The 23,452-nt window shown below is 41.6% G+C and overlaps 1 protein-coding gene across 3 annotated transcripts; it reads right to left on the bottom strand.

Annotated features, from left to right (window-relative positions):
- Positions 1–1,329: 1,329 nt before the first annotated feature.
- Positions 1,330–22,751, bottom strand: LOC309699931 (protein-glutamine gamma-glutamyltransferase K-like). Of its 3 annotated transcripts, none has more exons than XM_082523184.1 (14): positions 22,643–22,751; positions 12,651–12,934; positions 12,346–12,537; positions 8,378–8,629; positions 6,092–6,210; positions 5,892–5,999; positions 5,415–5,592; positions 5,192–5,330; positions 4,638–4,830; positions 4,291–4,444; positions 3,874–4,158; positions 2,743–2,903; positions 2,509–2,645; positions 1,330–2,409 (listed from the first exon to the last, which is right to left on the bottom strand). In XM_082523184.1, exons 2-14 carry the CDS (start codon positions 12,931–12,933, stop codon positions 2,250–2,252), a joined length of 2,361 nt encoding a protein of 786 aa, XP_082379310.1. In that variant the 5' UTR covers position 12,934; positions 22,643–22,751; the 3' UTR covers positions 1,330–2,249. The 3 variants fall into 3 exon arrangements, with proteins under 3 accessions (XP_082379310.1, XP_082379311.1, XP_082379309.1); XM_082523185.1 differs by lacking the exon at positions 22,643–22,751 and adding an exon at positions 14,760–14,820; XM_082523183.1 differs by lacking the exon at positions 22,643–22,751 and adding an exon at positions 13,808–13,874.
- Positions 22,752–23,452: the final 701 nt, after the last annotated feature.

Consider the following 23,452-nt stretch of genomic DNA (forward strand, 5'->3'; position numbering starts at 1 on the left):
TCATTTAATAGAGAAAGACATTGATGAAACAGTTTCATAAATCCAACAGACTCTGTCCTTCCGTGTTATTTGTTGATTTAGAAATTTCTATGTGAAAAGAAAACCTCACTGAAACCTTCGGAAAGAGTGAAGAGCTCAGAGGAAGAGCGACAAAGCGGGTGACGTTTTCCAACGCTTTTATGTTCACCACATGTTAATTTTACACACCACAGCTGTAGCTGTATGTACTTATTTCCTGTGATGTGCCATTACTGAGTCAACATAGCTTCACTGGCTATTCTGGGTCTGTGCTAGCATTTTGTTGTAGTTAATATCAAAGCAATTGACAGCGTTAAAGCAAATACACAGTTATGTTGTTTCAGTTTCTTTATGTTGCATTTCACAGTCTGTTTCTAGGTTTGATTGACAGTGTGTAGAACAAACTCCCAGAAAGTTTAAAAGTCAGCAGGAACAGCAGCAGCAGCCACAGCAAGCAATTCAACAGATAGTTTGTGGGAATTTTTTTGACAGTGAAACCCACCCACACTGCAGCTGCTGATGCCACTGTAAAGGACAAAAACAAATACTCCACCGATGCATTTCTTCCAAGGGCACATAATCCAGTTTATTGGCAGAGACGATGCAATGCATATCCTCACCTTTATAGCGCTCTATAAGTGCAACTGCTATGTTGTGTAAATGGATTTTTGCCAGGGTTGAAGAGGCAATTTGCAAAAAGAGAAGCCAACGCTGTGTTAGACAAGGTGCTTATGTATAGAGAAGAGCTTGTATGAATGAGTGCGAGTGTTTGAGTGCTCAGTTAGAATGAAAAAGAGCTTGGTAAATGGCCTAAGTAAATGGCCTAAGTACTAGGCCATTTACCAAGGCTGTAGAGCAGTGGACTCAATACACACCCTTGTGGGGAGTCAGCACTCAGTGTTTGAGTGCATTCTTTGCATTCTGATGGTCTTTGGCATACTTTTAATTATAACAAGTAGTTATTTGAGTTACCATTGGCTTGAAGCTGCCTGAACGCTCTTCTCTACATTCATCATCAAGAATTTTCGTCTAGAGAACGGATACTCACTGGATATTTTCTTTTTTGTATAATTTTCTGTAAACTCTAGAGACTGTTGTATGGGGAAAACCCAGTAGATTTTTAAAAATACTCCAGCCAGCCTATTTGCCACCAACAAACAACATTCAAGCACATGCTAAATAGTTTAACACTGGCAACTGGCAACATTGAAAAAAAAAATTCTTAGCAGAGACACAGAGAACTTTTGACAGCAGCTGCATAACAATGGGCACACGCTGACATTAAAAATCAATAAATCACAGAATAAAACATAATTTTAATAAGTGGCATTTTATTAATATAATAGCATTTAAGTAGTGATTTGATATTTAAATGATTCTTTTGGCATCACATAATAAACAAAATAAATATATATAAAAATAGAATCAAAGACATAAACATAACGCCAGTCTTTACATAAGCACATCTCTTACATTAAAGCCAGCAGATGGTCCAACCTCAGCATCTACTGTGGGTCCCCAGACTGTTTCCTAATCATAGTAACCACATACTTTCATATGCATACTTTTTGCATATTCCAAGAAAACGTGAGGTGCTTATGTGGTGTGTCGATTATGTCTCTATTGCACTGGTTGGTTTAGAATAATGTTCAATGCTTCTTTTTTTTTTTGCAAGTCTAGAAGCATACAAGATGAGGAAATGTGAGCAATTGTCACTTTAGTTCAATACATCAATACATGTCAGTGCTAGCTATAGTGCTTGATCGGCTGTCAGAGCATAATGATGACATTTACAATGCTTACATAAGATTTCATAAAAAGTCATGATAAAAACTTTCTGGTTCCACATGGACACCTTTGCAAGAGCAAACATGTTCCAAAGAGGTTTTATGGATGCTGCCTTGTTCAATGCATTGTAGAAGTATGTTGCAAGAGTTTGAGCATTAAGATGTAAAGAAATTTTTATGCAGTTTAATACTGGTTTTCTTATTGTAGAAACAGTCTATTCTCTGTAACAGCCCATAAACGCCACCATGTTATCAAATATTTTATGGTTACGCGTGGTTATAAGTAATTTCAATATTCTACTGCAAAAATAAATCAGTACTGTGCTTTGTGAAAAAAATACTGGCTTATCATATAGAAAGCAAAAAGCAGAAAAAAAGACACAATCAGTGCCTATATAAATGAAATAACTGTCAGCATTCAGCCTCAAAGTGGCTCTATTATCACTATAGAGGGGCGTTGCTTTTCTCCTCCACAGTGATGTCACTCACACCATGAACCTGCGTCAGCTGCTTACAGTCCAGTGAAACTAGTAATTTTCTCGTTCCAGAAAGGGTGGGGATGAACTGCTCAGTGAGAGACACAGAAGCGTGGCTGCCAATATCTCTGAGGGTAGGACAGGAAATGACAGTAGTAATCACAAAAGAGATAGCTAGACAAGGTATTTAAAAAAAACACAGTATAAAGTATATTATTCCTCCTTACCCATAATTTATCATTCGAGCAGTCAGAAGGCCAAGTCCTTCCACATGGAATATCACTGCTTTCAGCACTTGTGGCAGTGGATTAGTAAATGAAATCTCTACTGACATCTTCTCTCCTACCACAGCCTTCCCCAGTGGCTATTTGACAAAAAACGGAAAGAAAACAACTTTAGATATAGATTTATATCTTAATCTTCTTTCCTGTAATAATCACCTGATTAACTACGTGGCTTACTTTAATGATGAGGTCTGGTGTTCTGAGTCGGAAACTGAACTGAGTAGCAAGGATCTGCTGTGTTTCTGTGACCCTGCCTGATACTGTAAGCATCAGGGCAGCCTGATCTATCAGTTTGTCCTTGTAGTCTTTGTATTCCAGGGCCCACTCCAGAATCTTTTCTGTAGACAACAGAATAGTGAAGATGGCCTTTATAATTAGTGAAGATGGCCTTTATAATTAGTGATATTTATATATATATATATATATATATATATATATATATATATATATATATATATATATATATAGTTTGTAATTATTCAGAGTTTGTAATTATTCAGGTGCAGTCGGTACCTCCCACACTACCCCTCAAAGTCACTCACTGGTTTCCTGTATTCTGCCTCCTTGATCCCCTCAATGAATGCGAATGCAACTGTATCATCCCAAAATTTGACAGAACTTGGTATTATAATGTTAGGCACCAGTACATTATAATTTTTTACAATAATTTACCTGCAACCATTGTCAGCAGATGTTTTCAAACATATTTAGCTTCATAATATTATATCAAGTTAATCTTTTTTTTAATATATATATTTTTTGGCCTTTTTTGGGCTTTATTGGACAGATACAGTGAAGATTGACAGGAAAGCTACACCTAGACATCATTGATTCCTTTTATAACATATATGGATACAATGTATGGGCACCGCTGAGGGCAGAAAGCATCTCCAAGTCTCAAGCCAGCTTGAAAAGACTGGATTGCAAACTGTGGATTAGGAATGATTGAGTTTCTCTCTGGAGTGGAGGAATTCAAGTAATCTAGGGATTTGTTCACAAGTGGGAGAAGAATGGACCGTGTATTGTCAGATATTTCGGTGTCATGTCTGTGTGGTGATGCAGTGGTAACGGCAGAGATGAGCCCAAAGGCTTCCCCTCTTCATAAGTTTAAGACTATGGAGTCACGCAGTGGAAATTGGCTTCTTCAAAAAGGTGTCTGCCCTTGCCCATAGAGATGGTGGTGGAGGGAAAAAGGACTACGATCCAGACTTCAATAAATAATAAAAAAAATATTTATTCTGCTTGTGAGATAAGCCTTGTGATCTTGCTGATGAAAAAAAGTCATCCAAAATGAAATGCTCCACTCACCCTCATTGGGAAGTACTTCTATATCTGTCGTGTCAGTTCTGACTGTAGCTTTGTGGACACCGGTGTAGTACATGACTGACACCTGGCTGTGCAGACTGACACTGCGTTGCTGTGAACTGCTGTTTTTCAACGTGATCATCAGCTCTGCATCTTTTCCCATTTTAGGACCTTCACCATCTAGCGTAACTTCTAAAGAGACATCCTGAGCTGTAGGAGATGAAAAAGCTTTTGCTTTGGAGCCAAAGCTACATGCTGTTTCCACAGCAATGCGTTCCTCATTTGAGCCTGAGAATGACAAGAAATGTTGAGATATTTGAATAAGTTATCCAAAAATAATATCTCAGTTATAGCCCTTTTTAAATTTTTTGTGATCTCCTTTAAGTCTAAGTAAGTGTCTGCTTTTTTGTTTGATGCTACCTTCAGGATGTTTGTAAAGGTGGGTGATATCTCTGCGTTCATTAGAGCCAACTGCTTTGGTGCTGATGGAGATGCCCACAATCTTTTTCTCACTGTATATTTGAGTGAAGGTCCCATCTGCATTCTTCTGCCAGTAGATTTTATCACTGTTCACCTGAGATATCGATGAGACAGACCATGAGAGAGAGATGGGGTTAGAAAATAAAGTCCCCACCACAAAGGAAGCTGTCATGCATATATTTAATGCGTGCCATATGAATCCTTATCAGTATACAGTGTTTTCATATCTACTATGATAAATGTCTTCTACCTTCCCAAAACACAGTAAAGAAGAATATTTCACAAACCTCAGCAAACACAAAAGCTGTGTCACTTTTCAGGTAGACCTGACCATAGCGCACAGCGGCGAGAGAAGCAGGGCCACAGCAGTAGGTGCCCTGGCTGGTCTCTTGAGGCGTGGCGTCGACAGCCTGCCATCCTCCGTGGCCAGGAGGTAAGTCCTTACGAGCCATCCAGCAGTCATTCCACACATGGAAGTTCCTTCAGAAAACAATTATGGTTGGTAAACTAAAGTTATAGTGAAAACAGCTGTGGAAATTTTAGTTCTGCGTAAATCTGTCAAGTACTATGAGGTTTCTGTGGGTAGTTTTTAAAACCTGTTGTAACAATTTTAAAGTAAATCAACCACATACCAATGTATAAATGAAGACACATGTGCTGATGTTGCCATCTTTGTATCGTCAGACTTAAATTATTAGGCTATACCACTTATCTTTTAGTTGTTTCCAAATACTGGTACTTGTACCACTGAGGAGTAACTTTAGATTAAGCCACTAGAGTCATGCAACGCTTAACCTCCTTCTTTGTAAGTCAAGGTAAATGTGACATATGGTGAACATACCAAATTGAGTCCACATTGAGGTTCTCTATAGGCTCCAGGTTCTCATCCAGGTACACATCTGTTGTCAATGAAACATCTGTGTCATGTGCTGAGCTGAAGTTGGTCACGGTTCGGGTGGGAATGCCTAAACACCGTAAAACTGAAAAGAAGACAATGGGTTTAATATCGTATCAGCCACTTAGTTTGATCAAATAAATTTATTGTTAGCTGAAAAAAGTCTAACCTGTAGTGACTACACCAGCAAACACCCAGCACTGGCCATATTTAACAGGGGTTCCATTCTTTTTGTGGTATTCCTCAAGGATTTCTACACTTCCACTCCACACTGTTGGAGAAGTTCCATTTGAATAATCTCCTGACCAGTTTCCCTCCAAAACACCTTGGTCATCAGGGGAGTTTACCTGAGAAATAAAGGAAGTGTTTCATGTTTTCATGGTTGACTTTAAGGACAATACCCGAAATACCTTAAGTTAGCTAGGTTTTTTGTTTATTAATTCAAATCTGAACATTTGTTTTTTGCATTTAATCCATAGCAGGTGTAAGCAGAAGTGTGCAGCCACCATTTGGCCACTTGGTATCCACTCCAGCTTTCAGCCACTGCCTGCGTTTAGGGGACTATGATATGGCATATGCGGTTTAACATATTTTACTGTTTGTTGTATGTCCAGTGATGTCGTTGTTAGTTGGGATCTCGTCTCACCATTGCTGAGATGATTCGCACCACATTAACTGGGTCACCCCACCCAGATGGAGAAGTTCCACTCTTTTCCATGACAAAGAGGCAAGCAGCCAGAATCCTGTCACTAAACTGATATCAAATGAGAGGAAAACATGAGGAGACCATGTCAGTTTCGACCGCTAAGCTTGGTCATTAAACATTAAGATTCAGAGCACCCTCACCTGTCCGTAGTTCCATGTCCTCGCTCCAATTTGATCCTTTGTGCCATAGTAGATTCGTCCAGTGTCATTTAGGATGTACTCTTGCCTTTCATCTTCAGAATCCATGTACACAATGTCATCTGACAGAAAATAGGAAAGGCTAAATTTTTAACTGGAAATAACACAAGGTCACTCTGAAGCATAGACTCTACAAGTAGGCTTTATCTTCTAAATTTGGTTTCTTTTCTATCACAGTTTCATGGTATTTTTACCACCCTAAATATCTTTTATTAAACTGTCTGAGTCATTCTTGAAGGCTGTCTGTGGAGATTTATTTTGAACTGATGACAAGGGTATATCCATACTGTGCTTGTTGTATAAGAGCACCTCCTACACATATATTTGGAAACGATGGCATACGTCTGTTGTCGTCTGGTGACGCTTGTAATTTTTGTACTGAACTTTTGAGAGGTTCAGTAGTTGTCATTTTAGGGGCTGTCACTGCTTTGTATAGGGCATTATTTCAGAGAAATAGTGTGGTATTTTTGGAAAGATACACTCACTACAACATAAGAAGATGAAGCTGAACAGAAGGAGGGAGATGCTGGCAAGAAAAATACTCTTGCTAGCAGCATAACCTGAACATGCTATATTTAGTGATAACTGTGGGAAGATACTGCTATTTAGCACAAAAGATAGTAGCACTATAAGTGACCAGCCTACCACAAATAACAACACTGCAAACAAAAACTAACCCTTTAAAGCCTAAACAAAAAACAAATTTGTTTTTTAAAAAAAATACATTTTAATTTCCATATATGATTTTTATTTTGTGTTGTATTTGATACATCTGGCATTTTTTTCTTGTTGTGTAACTTCTTTAGATTTATCAGGGGGAAAAATCACACCGATGATTTTGAAGTCACAAAACACTCACAAGAAACTGTATGTATCAAATATGATACACTAGGTGATTTAATAATTTTTTTATTTGCCATTCTCAATATGAGAATTTGATTTTCTTATTTAACACTAATGCCAGAGGACTTTATTCCAAAAAACTCCAAGTATGCAATTTTGTATGTACACAATAACCTACACAATAGCCTGATGTGGCCCAACCTAGAAATGTAACTGCACATCACCATCACCACAACCAGAGATGGGCAGTAACGCGTTACTTGTAACGCGTTACTGTAATCTGATTACTTTTTTCAAGTAACGATTAAAGTAAGGGATTACTATTGCAAAATCAGTAATTAGATTACCGTTACTTTCCCGTAGGAACGCTGCGTTACTGCGTTACTAAAACCGTGATTTTTTTTGCGAGAATGTCTCATGACAGTGACGTAAGCAAGTGCGACGTTGGTGACAGCAGCTGTGTGCAGATCAACAATGGATAATATATCGAGTGCGGGAGAGAGTATGAGCGTGCAGCGTTTAAAGTGTGGAAGTACTGACCTTACTTTGAGTTTGATTCCATAAAAAGTGACAAAAACATTAGCGTCCATCGTGCGTGGGAAGAAAACTTCTTTTTACAGCGAAAAAAACCCCTAAACTTCCGAGCAAGCACCGAGTAGCTACGACGTGATGGGAAACTCACAGAGACACTCGCGCGGATTCTTCAACTGACCGCAGCACACCTGCACCAGGGTAACCCTCCGCCTACCCTGCTCCTGCTTTACAGGTGAAAATAGAGCAAAAGGACCGCTGAGTCTTTGACTTTATTTATTTTCTGCTGTGTTTTACTTGCATCTGTTTGAAAGAGTGAGTGAAAACACAAAAAATATTTTATTTTATGTGCTGGAATGTGTAGAAAATAGGTTTAAATGTTAAACTAATTTATTCAAGTCAGAGAATGTTGCATATAATTAAATGTTTTGCTTGATGCATAAAGTTAAAAGATTAAAACTGATAAAACAAGTTAAAAAAAGAGACTTTTCCATTTGATTACATTTTGTATGATGGATTATGTAGAAAAAGTAGAATTGGGCTGAAAGATCTATCACTTTATCACCTCTTCAGGTTGTAAATCGTGTTTTTAAAAAGTAACTAAGTAACTAAGTAACTAAGTAATTAATTACTTTTGAAAATAAGTAATCAGTAAAGTAACGGGATTACTTTTTTGGGGGAGTAATCAGTAATTAGTTACTGATTACTTTTTTCAAGTAACTTGACCAACACTGACCACAACCCACACAGGTATAAATACTGGTAGCAGGGTTGGCCACTTGCATAGGCTGCATTATAGGCTCTGCATAGATTCATTCCAGAAGTATAAATTAACCATAAGATGTCCATATTTACCTTGACACCAGGGGTTAAACAATATGTAGATGTCATTGGCAGGGTCATGTGTGGAACTGGCCGATCCATTTTGATTATTTGTTTCCACTGTGAGTTGATATCGGCCAATGACGGCTGTGGCTGGAGAATTCACCAACAGTTTTATCTTTTTGTCCTCCTGTTTCACAACAGCAGCCTCCCAGCGATCACCCTCCAGCTTCGCCACCAGTGGGATGATTACATGAGTTCCCTTTGCCACTACTGCCAATGGACCTTAGTAGGTGAAAAAGAAAAGAAAAAAAGTGTTACTGGCTGTTATTCATAACATGCCCAAACAGTTACTGTGCTTTTTTTTAAGAATCACTTCCCTCAATTAAAACCACACCTGCATTCCCAGAGTATGTTTGAACAACAGAAACTAAAAAGAAGGAACACAGAAAGCTCTGTCCTGACAAGCTGTCTACACACACACACACACACACACACACACACACACACACACACACACACACACACACACCTTGCGTGACAGCATTTGATCTCAGCGCAGCTGTGCTATAAAAGTCTCCATGTTTTCAGCTTCACTGTTACTGCACTATCTTGACGTTTGAAGTTAGTGTGGCCTCATCATTATCAAAAGAAAGCTTGATCTTCAAAGACAACAAAAAAAATAGTGTTTTCTATAATATATAAACTCACAATTTCCCACAGTACAAACAGCTGAAACGTTCAATTTGTTGCCACATTAAGGAGCTCTCCTTCTAAAGTGATAGTGGAAAACAACAGCTTTCCATGGCTATCACTCTCTACCCTCAGTGGGTGTGACCTTGTCTTGACTGTGTTTTCAAATGCCTTAAGAGAACTGATTTGCTTTTCTCCAGTTTCACCCTGAGATGTTTATCTGATTCAGTCATGGACAGACAGGCCACTGATTGTGTGTGACAAAAGGAATCGAAAGCGGCTCGCAAAGACATGAGGAAAATGAATGAAACGGCCATTGTTAAGGAAAAAGTAGTTGCCTCTGCATTATAGTGACCAAGAGGGAGGGAAAAAACAGACAGGAGATGCCAGGACGCCATAATGACTTACTGGCTGATGGGAAAGCAGCAGCTGTGCACCACTAGCCACCACGAGTGATAAAGATAGCAAGTTCATTAACATGGACAAAGACTACACCTTTACATAACCACTGAGGGACTCTAACCCAGTGACAGCTACTCGAGACTCTAACTCTGGTTCAGGGAAGACTTTATGATTTTCTTTTATAAAAACAAAAGAGAGCAAGAGATAAACAGAGGGAGAGAAACATAACACTCTCAGGCGCACAGCTCTGAGTGTGAACACATAAGCCCCTCCCACCTGCTGTCTAAACCTTCTGTTTTCATGAGGCTGCCAATCAGAAGAAAATTGACTTAAAGGAATGTTACCGGGAAAGGAGAAAAGTTAATACAGCTTTTTTGTTGTTGTTTTTTCCCAAACAGTGGATGAAATGTTGGGGTTCAACATAACTCATGAGAAGATAAATTAGGATATTTTAAACTAAGAATCAAGAAAGAGTTACTAAGGCCTCTGTAGCTGAGTCCAAGAATGAAAAAATATCGTTGGAAAGGAGCAAGACTCTTTTATAATTCGACAAGCTTGTTAAATCTAACAGATAAATATGCATGATAAGTGCTGTAGATATTCAAGGAGACCAGTTGATGAAGCCTTCTGTTTTCGGTGGCTATTGCTCAATAATTGGGACATAAATTATACCAGTGCACAAAAGAACTGTAATTAGCAGATGGCCATGACATTTTCAGACACTTCTGGGTACAAATGAGCAAAACCCCAAAAGTCTGATGATAATTGTTAAAGAGTTTACTCCTAATTGATGAGTAACTGCCACAACTTGACATTCTTACACTTTTGTTTTGTATCTTCAGTTTATGGTTTCCTGCTGCGCACGGCCTGCATTTCTGCAAAGCAACAGTAAACAGCTGCTGGCTAAAGATTCTAAAGACAACTATTCCTAGAAATATTGAGATTTGATAGTTCCAGGGTGTATTAACCCTTTTGTTTACTGCCAGGCCTTTTCTCTGCCTTACAGGGGGAAAGAACAGAGAAGAAAAAACTGTCAACGTGCAGTTCACTGTGCCTGACACTTTCATTTTGTCAGGTGTGACGAGAATCACCTCCTTAAAATTTTTTGCAGGGCTTCCGAACCAAAAGGTCAGAGCATCTGTCAACTGTCACTCTCTTTCGCCTAAAAAATCCTTGACTATTTAAAACAGTGTGTCGTTTTAGGTTGTGCTGTGATTAGCTTTTGTGCTGTGTGTCTGATGTGTCTCAGAGTACAGTCTTTAGACTGAATATAGGGTACTGTAAGCATGCCTGAAAACAGAGAGCTGGGGGCAATTTAGTTAGTAATGCAGTGCCATTCTGGAGAGCGGTGTTATGGTTTTCAAAAGCATAAAAACTGGCATTGTCTGCTGCTTTTGTTCTCCTGCTTATTGCTGGTATTACAGATGGCTTTTTAAATTAGTGTTCACGTTGAATGTCGCTGTTGTTTTTGTCTCAAATTATGGATAAAATAGGTTAGAACTATATTTTTTTCCCTCTAAATGCAAAATCTAGAATTTAAAATGTATACATTATTATTCTGTCACTTTACCAAAACAAAACCTTTCATTAAACAGTGCATTATAGAGCCCACCTTTTCTGTAGCAGCAGCACTGTAATTATTCTGCTTAAGTGTCCCTAACTTGCTATCACACACAGCTGTAATTGTAAGATCTATATTGGTTTTCCCTGTCTGACAGCATTCAATTCTCACAAGCAGTGTGCAGAGACAGGCATGCACACTGGGTAAACAGGTGGCGTCCGAGGCTCATGCAGCTGGCAGTGGCAGCAGTGACAGTGAATTCTCAGTAGAAGGGATCTCTAGTATCAGCAGGACTGAAGATTGCATCTGTAAAACACTCTCCCAGGACCATAGCAACCCCAACTGTTACCATAGCAATCTGAACTAAAAAATCCCCTTCTCTCATCCACAGCCTTCCCATATATCTATAAGTATCTATTTCACACATCTATGCAGCCTCAACACACAATCAGCAAAAAAACACAGTACAAGATGTGAGCATAAAAGAAAAAAATGTATTTTTTTTGTAAATTAGAGAGCTTCTACTCTCCGGAGAGCCATTTATAATGAATGAATGGGCCCTATAAGACCTGCAGTCCAAAACCTTTGATGCAATCCCCAGCAACTTCTTGAAATTGGCACTAAAAAAAAGTCAGCATGTGTGCATTCCCATGTTAAAATGCCCAATTTCAGCTGTGAGAACAAGTTTGGAGCCTGCAAAAGAAACAAACAACTATTGTGGTTTCTAGGGCTAGCTTAACTTTACAAAGCTGTCCAGTGGATTTTTTAATTTAAATACCGTGCCTTGACTTCAGATAACACAGGAAGCTGTTGCTGATAGTGATCTCCTATTTTACTGTAATTATTTGAGAAGTAATATCATCTGGTTTATGGATGCATCTTGGTGCTTAACTACTGCAGAAAAGAAATACTTCACAGGAGAATAAGAAAACAAAATTTCACTGCATTTCATTGAGTTTCATTTCAGTTCAGGAATATAATCAATACTGTAACTACAAACAATTAAAAATGGGGCTGCTTTGTCTGGAAGTGCATGTAGAAAAAAGAAAAAAGAAAAAGCAATTTAGCTCCATTCATTCCTATTCACAGTAGACTATATTAGAACAGGCTCCCCACTATATGCACTGTATCATGTGCTGCTCTGCACAAGATTTCAGGAAAACATGTGAGTATGTTGTGACCAGTTTGGATCCTTCCCATCCAGTTTCATACTCTGGCTCTAAATATTTCTGGCTAGTCTTGGATGAAATTCAGTCAAATTTGAAATTTTCTGTTGCCCCAAAAAACAAAACAACACTATGACATGTATTACTTTTATAAAAGTCTCCATTCACTTCTCACAAACCTGTTTTAAGGTCGAGATGAAGCTCATCGGAGGAGGGGTTGAAAGGTCGAGATAAGGTTATCCACATCTCGAAACTCTGCCCCCTGCGGATGATTAAATTATCACTTTGGTAGAGATGAGTGTGATGCTCTGTGCGATTCGCCCCTGATTTGCTTTTCAGGAGGTCTATTGACTTCACTTTGAGAAGGACTTCTGAAGAAAAGAAAAGAAAAAACATAGGACACGTTGAAGTATTTCATATTGTTGGCATTTCTTCCCTTTTGGGGGGGGGGTAAACAGTGGCTATATGGAGTCTCTCTAATCACCGTCAAGCTCTTTGTCACCAGGCACAGGTTTCTCGCCGTTTCCCCCGTCCTCCTTACCCGGCCCATCAACCAGCGTGACCTCAGTGTCTATGCCATCATCATGCTTGGGACAGCAGCATGGGCAGACCTTACGCAGCCACTCCTTGCATGCATTTCCTTTTTTAACATTGTTTTCCTTTGGCTCTTCTTTTTCTGCCTCTGTGTCCTCCCCAAATCCAAAAGTGACAGATGGAAAGCGACCTACTGCAGATCTGCCTCTTGCTGATCGCCTCTCTGCAGGCATTCTGGAGAAAAAAAATTTATAAAGAACAACAATTAGATAATCAATGACTTTGGTATTAATAATAGTTAACATCCCAGCCTTTACAAATGCTTCTATGCATATATTTCTTTTCACAACTGTTCATAAAATGGTCATAAATGATTAAGGTACCACAGTAAGTGATCTAAAAGGTAATCCATTGTCACTGTGAACAAAGACAAGAAGGGTCTTTTCATCAGCTAAGTTCAGCAGTATTTTTAATCCATCAAAGCTTCAGTATCTTATGATCTAAGCTCACCGGCTCATTACTGATGGATTCTATGCATCATGTCTTTGCTTCAGTGTGAGAAATTGCTGATTTAAGTCCTTTGAAATAAATTAAAAAAACCGGAACATAATCTTGCAGTGAAACTCTACCCTAACATATTATTTCCCAGAGTGCAACATCTGGGCAGGGAAAAAGAAGAAAATGGTAATGGCATGGTAATCTCAAGAAAGTATTATAAATATTACATGTTATTCATATTAAACTGCAACCATTTCTACTGTTTATTGGTTATAGTCAGTGATTTCAGTGTTGCTTGACTGCTTACAGATAGTCTTTCAACAATTTCTTTATCTTAGCTAACCATCTGAACGACTGAATGGCTGCTTTTAAATGGAGAATATTCATTATCCATTACCATTATCCATAAGAATGTCTATTAACTGGAGAAACATGTCTGGATTTCTGCTGCAACATTCGGTGTAAACAACATGAAAACGTCCATGATCTATCTTGCCTTGAAACAACAATTCATGCTGCTGGTAATAATGTCATAGTGTGCGTGATATTTTCGTAACACACCTCAGGCCCCCTTAATACTGACAACATTTTTTAAATGCTAGAGTCTACCTGAGCATATTGCTGACCACGATCGCCTCTTTATGAGTCAAATTGGACAGTGATTGGACTCATCTCGGACGGGGATGAGTCTGCCTACAGGAGGGTGGTTGAACGTCTGGTGTCCTGGTGCAGCCACAACAACCTGGTGCTGAATGCCCAGAAGAGTGAAGATTATTGTGGACTTCAGGAAGCACACAGCCCCACTCCCCCCCCCATCATCCTGACTGACACCCTCATCACCACTGTGGACTCATTCCACTTCCTGGGTACAACCATCACCCAGGACCTCAAGTGGGAGCCCACCATCACCTCCATCATGAAGAAGGCCCAGCAGAAGATGTACTTCCTGAGGCAGCTGAAGAAATTCAACCTGCCAACTAGAGCTGGGCGATAGAACGATAACGATATGTATCGCGATATAACTTTTACTCGATAGAGAAATTAAACTATCGCGATAGACTTCACCGCTCTTGTCCTCTTAAAAAAAAAAAAAAAAAAAAAGGTCAGCCAATCCAAATTAAGTAGCGCAGAGCCGAACCAATCACAGCCGCAGCGTCACGTCGCGTGACTTGTTATGTACAGCACAAGTGCCAAGCCGCACGTGTGTTTGTTTGGGAAGCAGCCAGCGGGTAATGGAGCCAGCGCGTAATGGAGGAAATGAGTGTGCCGACTAGAAAAATCAACCGAGCGTGACCGAAGAGAAAACAGATGATGGTTCCAACGCCGGAGAGATTGTCGAACGGAAGAGCCATAGAAGCTCCGTAGTGTGAAGGTATTTCGGCTATTTCAAGTCTGACAAAAAACAGAGTAGCGTGCACTGTAAATTGTGCCGAAAGCAAGTCTGGAAATACAATAAACTGGTGCATGCGTCACACTGTGCGCCACGTTATTGTTTCGGTGAAATGAATTTCTACAATACTGTTACTGTTAATTCTACTCTCTGCAGTGTTTAAATGCTTACATATACACACAGTTACTGTCCGTCCACACATACGACTCGGTTCTGTTTCTATGCCGCAGCTTTGTTTACTTTTTCCCACCGAGGCTTCTAGACTTCTGATTGGCCAACATTTCTGCACGGTTAGGAATCTAGCGCCACCTGCTGCTTTGGCATGTTCATAGCAGCGTTTTCCTTCATTTCTGCCTTTATGTGTGGACGGGATTATTTTTTAAAACGAAAACGGAAAATCTCCGTTTTCAAAAATACCCGTGCACGTGTGGACGTAGCCTCAGTCTCTGACTGGAAGCGCTAATTTGTCATTCGGCTTTTGTCAGACTAAAGTAACTGTTAAAACTGTTTGAAAAGCTAAGCTATACAACAAGGAGAGATTGAGAATTTCCTTTTAGTTCTCAGTTTATTTGATATTGACAAAAGTTAGTCAGTTTTGTCTGTTCTTCTGTAAAACAAACTAAGATTTATTTTTAGAATTAATATTTTGTTTCTAAGTGGAATTGACAATTTAGTAGTCTGTTTCGTTTGTTCTATTTTGAAACTTAACCGCTTTAGCGGCTGCCTTTTGTGTAGTTTGTAATATTTGCCTTTATTTATCTGAAAAAGTCTCATGTTCCTTAAGTACATCTACCCTGTTGAACTTATTATGGGAAATAAATATTTAAATAAAAACAAGCTGCTGATTATTTCACATTTTACTTGTGAGCAACGGCACATTTAAATCTTACAAATATAGTTATTTGGCTTATATCGTGATATATATCGTTATCGCCTGAAATGGAAAAAAACATATCGTGATATGAAAAAATCTCGTATCGCCCAGCTCTACTGCCAACACGGACGATGATGCAATTCTACACTGAAATCATCGAGTCCATCCTCACCTCCTCCATCACCGTGTGGTACGCTGGAGCCACTATCAGGGACAAACAGAGACTGCAGCATGTTGTGCGCTATGCTGAGAAGGTGATTGGCTGCAGACTCCCATCTCTGCAGGACCTTTACACCTCCAGGACACTGGGGTGTGCAGCTCGGATCACAGCTGACCCTTCTCACCCTGGACACAGTCTGTTTGACCTGCTCCCCTCAGGCAAAAGGCTCCGGTCCATTTGAACCAGAACCTCTCACCATAAGAACAGTTTCTTCCCCCCTGCTGTTGGACTCATGAACAATAACCATATGACTGTTCACACCACAAACACATGACTCTATACTGTGTTCTCTGCATCTGTTCCATTTTTGCACTGATCATCACTTATGTTTATTTAAGTGTTGTCTTACAGTATGTTTTGCACTACGTACCGCAGCAATTTCCCAATGCTGTAAACCTGCTCAACATTTGGCAATAAAACCCTTTCTGATTCTGAAATGGAGCAACAACCTTGAAAATGTGGTGGAATGGGAGCTTTTAATCACACCCACAAATTTGTAGGAGCCAACGATGCTATCACATCATTATGAACCAAAAACTGTGAGGAATATTCGTTCCTTCATTTATGAATCATTGATTTGTTTTCAAGGAGAAACTCAAACGTGTGTTTTGATTCAGCCTAGTCTGTCTCTAAATCTTTAAACTACTTTGTTCAACTTAGTTCTGTATGCATAAAGAATGATTCCCCCCCCCCCCGGCAAGACTTAGGAGGGGTGTTTTGACTCTGCAGTAGGCTACCCTCAGGAGAGTTCTGTAGCTGATCCTCTGAAGCTGATTTATGAGTCTGTGAAAGCATTTGAGTGGTCCTCTGGGGAACCGAGCACATGTTCTTATCCACAGCTGTGCAATGACAAAGAATTTTGTCATTGCAAATTTCAAAGAACACAGTCGTTTGTCACCTCTTAAGAAGAAACATTACACACAGGGTACATTTCTCAGGTGAACTACAATCATCACAACTATTTCTCTCCCTCTCTCTGTGCTTTGCTCACTTCACTCTGATTTGTCTTGCACATTTTTCTTCCTTCGAAGAAATACTATAAACCTTCTAAAAGCCTTTCACACCCACACTTTACATTCCTCGACATCAGCGACTGTTTCATTTTCACCAAATAGGTTCAAACAATAATAAGACTGACAATGAGTTCGGTTCTTATTCATATGTCGAGAATCTGAGGGGTTAAAATAAATTGCAAGCAGCCTCAGCATTGGTGACGAAACACCTCCACCCAGGTAGGAACTGGGCGTCATATTTACTGCTGGCAGATAGCCAACTAAAAACTGCTTAACAAAACAATGTAGAAACAAAGACACACATTTATCTACACACACAGAAACTGATTTATTGCCTAGCAACAAAACACTTTTTAAAAATATATGTATGTGTATATATATTGTACTCCACACAGCTACATTTATTAAAGATACAATGGTTTTCCCCCCCCTTTTTCTACAGTCAATACGGCAAATCAATTTGTTCAATCAAGGTTCAAGAGAAGTAACCAGAATACCTACAATGTTGTGCCATTACAGTTTTAGCAGACTTGTATTCTACTGTGGAGGTAAGCATCAACGACACAGCTCTCAGTTCTCACTCCTTCTTTATTCGTCTCCAACATCAACTGCGCATATCGCGCCACAAAACACAGGAACACACTTCCTATACACTGGGTGTGAGTGGAGCCCTCTAGTGGTCCACCACACATGCCCCCCCGAACACCCAGCAGAACTAGTCCAGGACCCGGGGCTTAAGCAAACGGCCGGAACGGCTGAACTGGGGGGGTGGGGAACTGACAGAGGGCAACCCAGCCCGGGAGCGAGGCTGGCACTGGCGGTCAGAAAAAGCTGCAGACGACTCGGATTCCGTTGATTTTGGGTCGCTCCTGGGGGAAAAAACAGAATCCATCAGCCCGGTGGCAGGTGGGCGGCCGCGGCGAGGGGCCTGGGCCGGGACCACCTGATCCTCTTGCATAACATGTGCAGGCTTAAGTCTGTCAACAGAGACAACTTCCTGCCGACCGCCAAAGTCCAAAACGAAATGTTTGTTGCCTGGTTGAAGAACCCTGTATGGCCCGTCATATGGTGGACGCAGCGGAGTCCTATGGGCATCGTGCCTGACGAAAACGAAACGAGCAGAGTCCAATGAACTCGGAACAAAAGTGTCAGGCAGGCAGTGGTGCACAGGACCAGGAACAGGAAATGAGTCTCTTGGGGGGCGAAAAGGCAACAAAGAGGTATCGAAACATGGGGGAGGGCTCTCAGGTAAGAATTCCCCGGGGACCCGGAGAGGCTGGCCGAGGACCAGTTCAGCCGGGGAAACCCCGAGGTCTTCTTTAACCGCGCTGCGCAATCCCAGCAAAACCCACGGAAGACGGTCGACCCAGTCGCCACTTGTCAAGGAAGCACGGAGCGCGGCCTTAAGTGACCGGTGAAACCGTTCGCACATCCCATTAGCTTGCGGGTGGTATGCTGTGGTGCGGTGGACCTTGACTCCCAGGCCGTCAGCCATAGCAGACCAAAGCTCGGAAACAAACTGGGGGCCCCTGTCCGAGGTAATGTCAGCAGGGGGGCCGAAACGTGAAACCCACGTTGACAAAAATGCCCTGGCCACCGTCGCCGCTGTCGTGGACGCCAGGGGTACCGCCTCCGGCCACCTGGTTGTGCGGTCCACCACAGTCAAAACGTGCGTGAAACCCTGTGACTGTGGCAAGGGACCAACCAGGTCCACATGAACGTGATCGAAACGCCTACCCGGGACACGGAAAGGTTCGAGGGGTGCCTGTGTGTGCCGGTGGATTTTCGAGCGTTGGCATACAAACCGCCGCCCATTCTTTCACCGCCTTGCGAAGGCCCGGCCAAACAAACCTGGCGCTGACCAGCTTGACCGAGGCCCGGACGCCGGGATGAGAGAGGGCATGCACCGAGTCAAAAACACGACGACGCCACGAAAGGGGAACCACCGGGCGGGGGCGGCCGGTGGAAACGTCGCAAAGAAGGTGCGGACCGCCGTCCCACACCGGGGTGTCCTCCAGCACGAGGCCCGTTTTTGTTGACTGAAGGGCAAGGACGTCCGGGTCAGCACGTTGCTCGGCGGCCATGGCAGCGTAGTCGATGCCGACATACACCGGAGAAACCAACACACGTGAGAGACAGTCAGCGACGTGATTGGACTTACCAGCCACATGCTGAATGTCTGTGGTAAACTCAGAAATGGCCGCCAACTGGCGCTGCTGGCGTGCGCTCCATGGGTCAGAGACCTTGGACATCGCAAACGTCAAAGGTTTTTGGTCAACGTACGCAGTAAAGTTGCGACCCTCGAGGAAAAAACGAAAATGTCGTGTCGCGAGGTGCAGGGCCAGCAACTCCCTGTCAAAAACACTGTACTTGCGTTCAGCCTCCCGGAGCGTACGACTGAAAAAGGCGAGCGGTTGCCAGAGACCTGAAACCCGCTGTTCCAACACTCCACCCACTGCCACGTCCGAGGCGTCGGTGGTCAACGTGATCTCCGCCGATGGAAGCGGGTGGGCCAGTAGGGCGGCGTCAGCCAGCACAGACTTGGTTGCGGAAAATGCACGGACGCGTTCAGGCAGCCAGTCAACCGGATCTTTGGCTGTTTTACTTTTTAAGGCAGCATAGAGTGGCTGTAGCAGGTGGGCAGCTCTGGGGAGAAAGCGGTTGTAAAAATTTATCATCCCCAAGAACTCCTGCAACGCTTTAACCGACGTGGGACGCGGGAAAGCCGAAACGGCCTGGACTCTGTCGGGCAACGGAACCACACCTTCAGCGGAAATGCGGTGCCCGAGGAAATCCAGAACAGGCAACCCAAACTGGCACTTGGAAGGGTTGATGATCAGGCCGTGCGCTGCCAAACGCTGGAAAACCTGGCGCAGATGGGACTCGTGCTGGCTCGCTGAGCAGCTGGCCACCAATATATCGTCCAGATAAACAAAAACGAACGGCAGCCCACGCAAAACGGAGTCCATCAGCCGCTGAAAGGTCTGGGCGGCACCTTTCAGGCCAAACGGCATGCGCAAAAACTCGAACAATACGATCCGCTTCTTCAGCCAGTGAGCGATAATCCTTCGCAGGCAGAAGCGGAGAGTTCGCGAGGACAGCTCTCGCGGCGGCCGGTAGTTGGCGGAGGAAGAGGTGCACGAAGAGGAAACCACCGTCATCCGGCCCGAGCAACGATAGCATGTTCTCCATGAGCTCGAGCGCGGTACCGCCACCCAAGCCTGACAGGTTGAGGAGCTTTTCGGCTCGTTCGGCGTCGGAGAGGGCATAGCGCCGAAGAAGCAGCTCTTTGAGGGCGGCGTATTTCCCTTGGGCGGGTGGGTCCCGGAGGAGCGCCATCGCGCAACGGGTGGCCAGCGGGTCGAGCGAGGCCACCACATGGTGATACTTCGTGTCGTCAGCCGAGATGCCGCGAAGGGCGAACTGAGCCTCCACGTGTACGAACCATGACGGGGGGTCATGGAGCCAAAAGTCCGGCAGTTTAAGCGCCACAGCGAACGTAGCTGCAACAGGAGGCGGAGGTCCGGCGGCCGCTGATGCATCCATAGCGGAGTGTGCGTTATCTACGGCCCGTTGCATGCTCGAGTCAGGGGTCACCAATGTCGAGGTAAGCATCAACGACACAGCTCTCAGTTCTCACTCCTTCTTTATTCGTCTCCAACATCAACTGCGCATATCGCGCCACAAAACACAGGAATACACTTCCTATACACTGGGTGTGAGTGGAGCCCTCTAGTGGTCCACCACACTACTGATATTTTCTCTGTTTAAAGAGTTTAATTTGACACAAACAATGTAAAGCTTCAGCTGTTGAACTAATTTTCTAACTAAATAAGTACAAACATATAAAAACAAACTGTTTTCATTCTTGTTTAGAGAAACTGAAGATCCTTTTTGCCTACAGAGCATTTTAACAGCATGTGCTGAAAGGTCTGCTAAAACGCTACTTCTTTTTAAAATGTTTGAAATTGTTATAAGTTAATTCAAGATGGGTCATCCATTCAAGTCATCATTTCTAGTAAAAAAAAAAAGTGAATATCGACACATTTACAAAGTTATAAAGTTATCTAAAAATAAGCATGCAAATAACCTTTTTTTTTTCCTAAATGACATCAGAAACAGCAGTATGCGACATTACGTGATGGCAGAGCTTCAGTTCATCCTTTGTCATGCAAATAACCTAAAATAATTGCAGAAAATCCTCCTGCACTGAATAGCAGGAGTTAATGTAAATGTCAATAGCTTTGCATATATTTGTTGAAAACAAAAGAATTGAATAAGATAAAAGTTATCCATCGAGATTGGCCCACAGTGGGTACAATGGACCAGACAAAATCTATATTCTAGATGACAGCACTTACTAATTACTCTCGATAGACTCGCTCTAGATTAGCTGGGATAGATTACAGCCTGCCCGCGACCCTGCTAAGCATAAGCAGAAGAGAATGGATGGGTGAATGGATAAATGTACTCATTGTCTATACTTTCCTTTCTTTTAGAAAACAACACATATTCTCAAGACTAGAAATTTAAGGATAATAGCAAAGACGCCTTTGATAAAGAGCCCCAGAAACCTTTTATGAACTTCATATCCAGATTTTTGTGATGAACTAGACTATTGTTCTGCAAAATTTAGTTAATCACGCAGCGGCACAACAACATATAAGATATGCTTAACTTGGTTTTTGGAAATAAATCCATTTGGATGTTTATCTGGTTAGAGGGCAGTAGCCCAGGCAAACTCATTCAACCTCACCACTACACCTATGTCCAGTTTAGAATCACCACTTAACTGAACATTCACATCTGTGAACTTACCAAAAGAAAGAATGCACGTGCACACAGGCTTGAACCTTGAACGTTACTGGGGTAACAGTGCTGACCAGCACACTTTTATTGTTTGTTGATTTAGTATAGTAAAAATCCCATGCCAGCAGAATGGCTAAAACGTTAAATTAAGCTGTTTTTTCACCCTCCACTTGACACTTAATAAGTTACATCTGTATAGTAGGCCTGTATGAGGGCCTACTATAGGTTTAGGAGACACACAGAATAGACATAGCTCCTGTTAGTTTGCTTGCAGGATGATGTTATATTAAATAATCTGTCAAATGTAAAATTTTGAGATAAGGGGAACTTTCATGAAGCTGCCCATCAGTGAGAAGGAGACAGCCGATTGTCATTACTTCTTCAGCTGCTGTTTTACACTCTAACTAATCAGAGCATATTTTCTCTGGCTGGCAGTGGCACATCTTGGATGACTGAACCAATGAGCAACTGAAACTGGCATTTATTTAATGATAGTCAAATGTCAGATTCTTAGTTTACCCTCATGACTTTAGCAGTTGATGTAAAAGACCCGAGTGTTATTCATTAAAGCTGGGTATTTTCCTTCAGGAGGGTGCTGAGCAGTAAGCATCCACAGCTGCACTCATGACCTCTTTGACCACAGGACCGTTTGTTTTGAAACACAAGGAGAAGTTCTGATATCTATTTCGCATTACAATTAAACTGACAGGAAATGATCACTGTATTTATTGAACTGTTATGCGTAATTTGGCAAATCTAATAGCTATTAAGGTGCTACTGTGAATCATATCTAATATGTACAGCATACAGATATTTTTTGAGGAATTCACTGTGAAGAAAAATACATTAATGCAAAAAATTGATTGACAGCAAGAGCTAATTTCGCAGGAAATAGAAATGTCAATGAACCTTTTCATTATTTTTTCATTAATACACAATCCTGACATGGCAACTGAGGTAGCAATACGTAACTGCGTTTGAGCCATACTCCTTTTCCCTATTAATGAATTACTTGGTTGAAAAAACTAATGTTTAGAAGAACAATTGAATGAATGTGAGCTAAATACAGTAAACATTGTTAGGAACACAAAGTGTAAATCTGTCTGAGCTACATAGCAAGTATAGAGTTCAAACTCACTCAGTTCAGTTTGAGAAGAAATGTGAAAGAAATGCAGTCTGGAGGGAGAAACCTTGTCTTCGATGTGCCTTTCCCTTTCTTAAACAAGCTCCAACTTCAGAGCTGCTTTAAATACTTGGCTAAGACTCAGGGGACACGCCTTTCTGTTGCACATGGAGCAGTCGGGCCAGATATTTCTCCAGACGCTGAAGCAACAACAGAAATTATTTAGGCATGGCACAAGCAGCCTTTTAAATATTACGAGAGAAAATAAATTTTTCTTGTCACTCTTGGTATGAACTATATCGGATAAGTTATGCAAAAACTGACACTGTCTCCTGTTTCAACGATTTTAGTTAGTAACAAATTTTCACCTGTGCCTCTCCCACTTTCACACAAAACAGGTTAATCCTCAGTAAGACAGTGAGGACACACCTCCCTGCTGCACTAGCATCAATCATGTCAAATGTTTAACCAGAAGCCAACGTCAGAGCAGGTGAAATCAAACATCCACTTAAAAATTTTTCCACTATTGGAAAATATGACAGTTTGAGAAACTGAGCTAGTTTCTTGTTCTCTTTAGTATTTTTCATCTTAATTATGTTAAAAAGTTCATTGTTTTTTAACATATGGAAAATGAATAAGTTAAGAAGAAGTTTGAATGGTTCTCTGTGTTGTTGACCCTGCGACAGCCCTCTTCCTCTATGGCAGCTGACACCCTCGTGACCATGAATTGGATAAGAGGAGAAAGCTGGACGAATGTTTTGGGACTTTTTGCTTGTTTTGGACAGTTAAAGTTACAAACTCTGTACCCCGTTATATTTAACGTGA

This window comes from Aulonocara stuartgranti (genome assembly GCF_965226115.1).
Source record: "Aulonocara stuartgranti genome assembly, chromosome: 23".
Taxonomy (NCBI): domain Eukaryota; kingdom Metazoa; phylum Chordata; class Actinopteri; order Cichliformes; family Cichlidae; genus Aulonocara; species Aulonocara stuartgranti.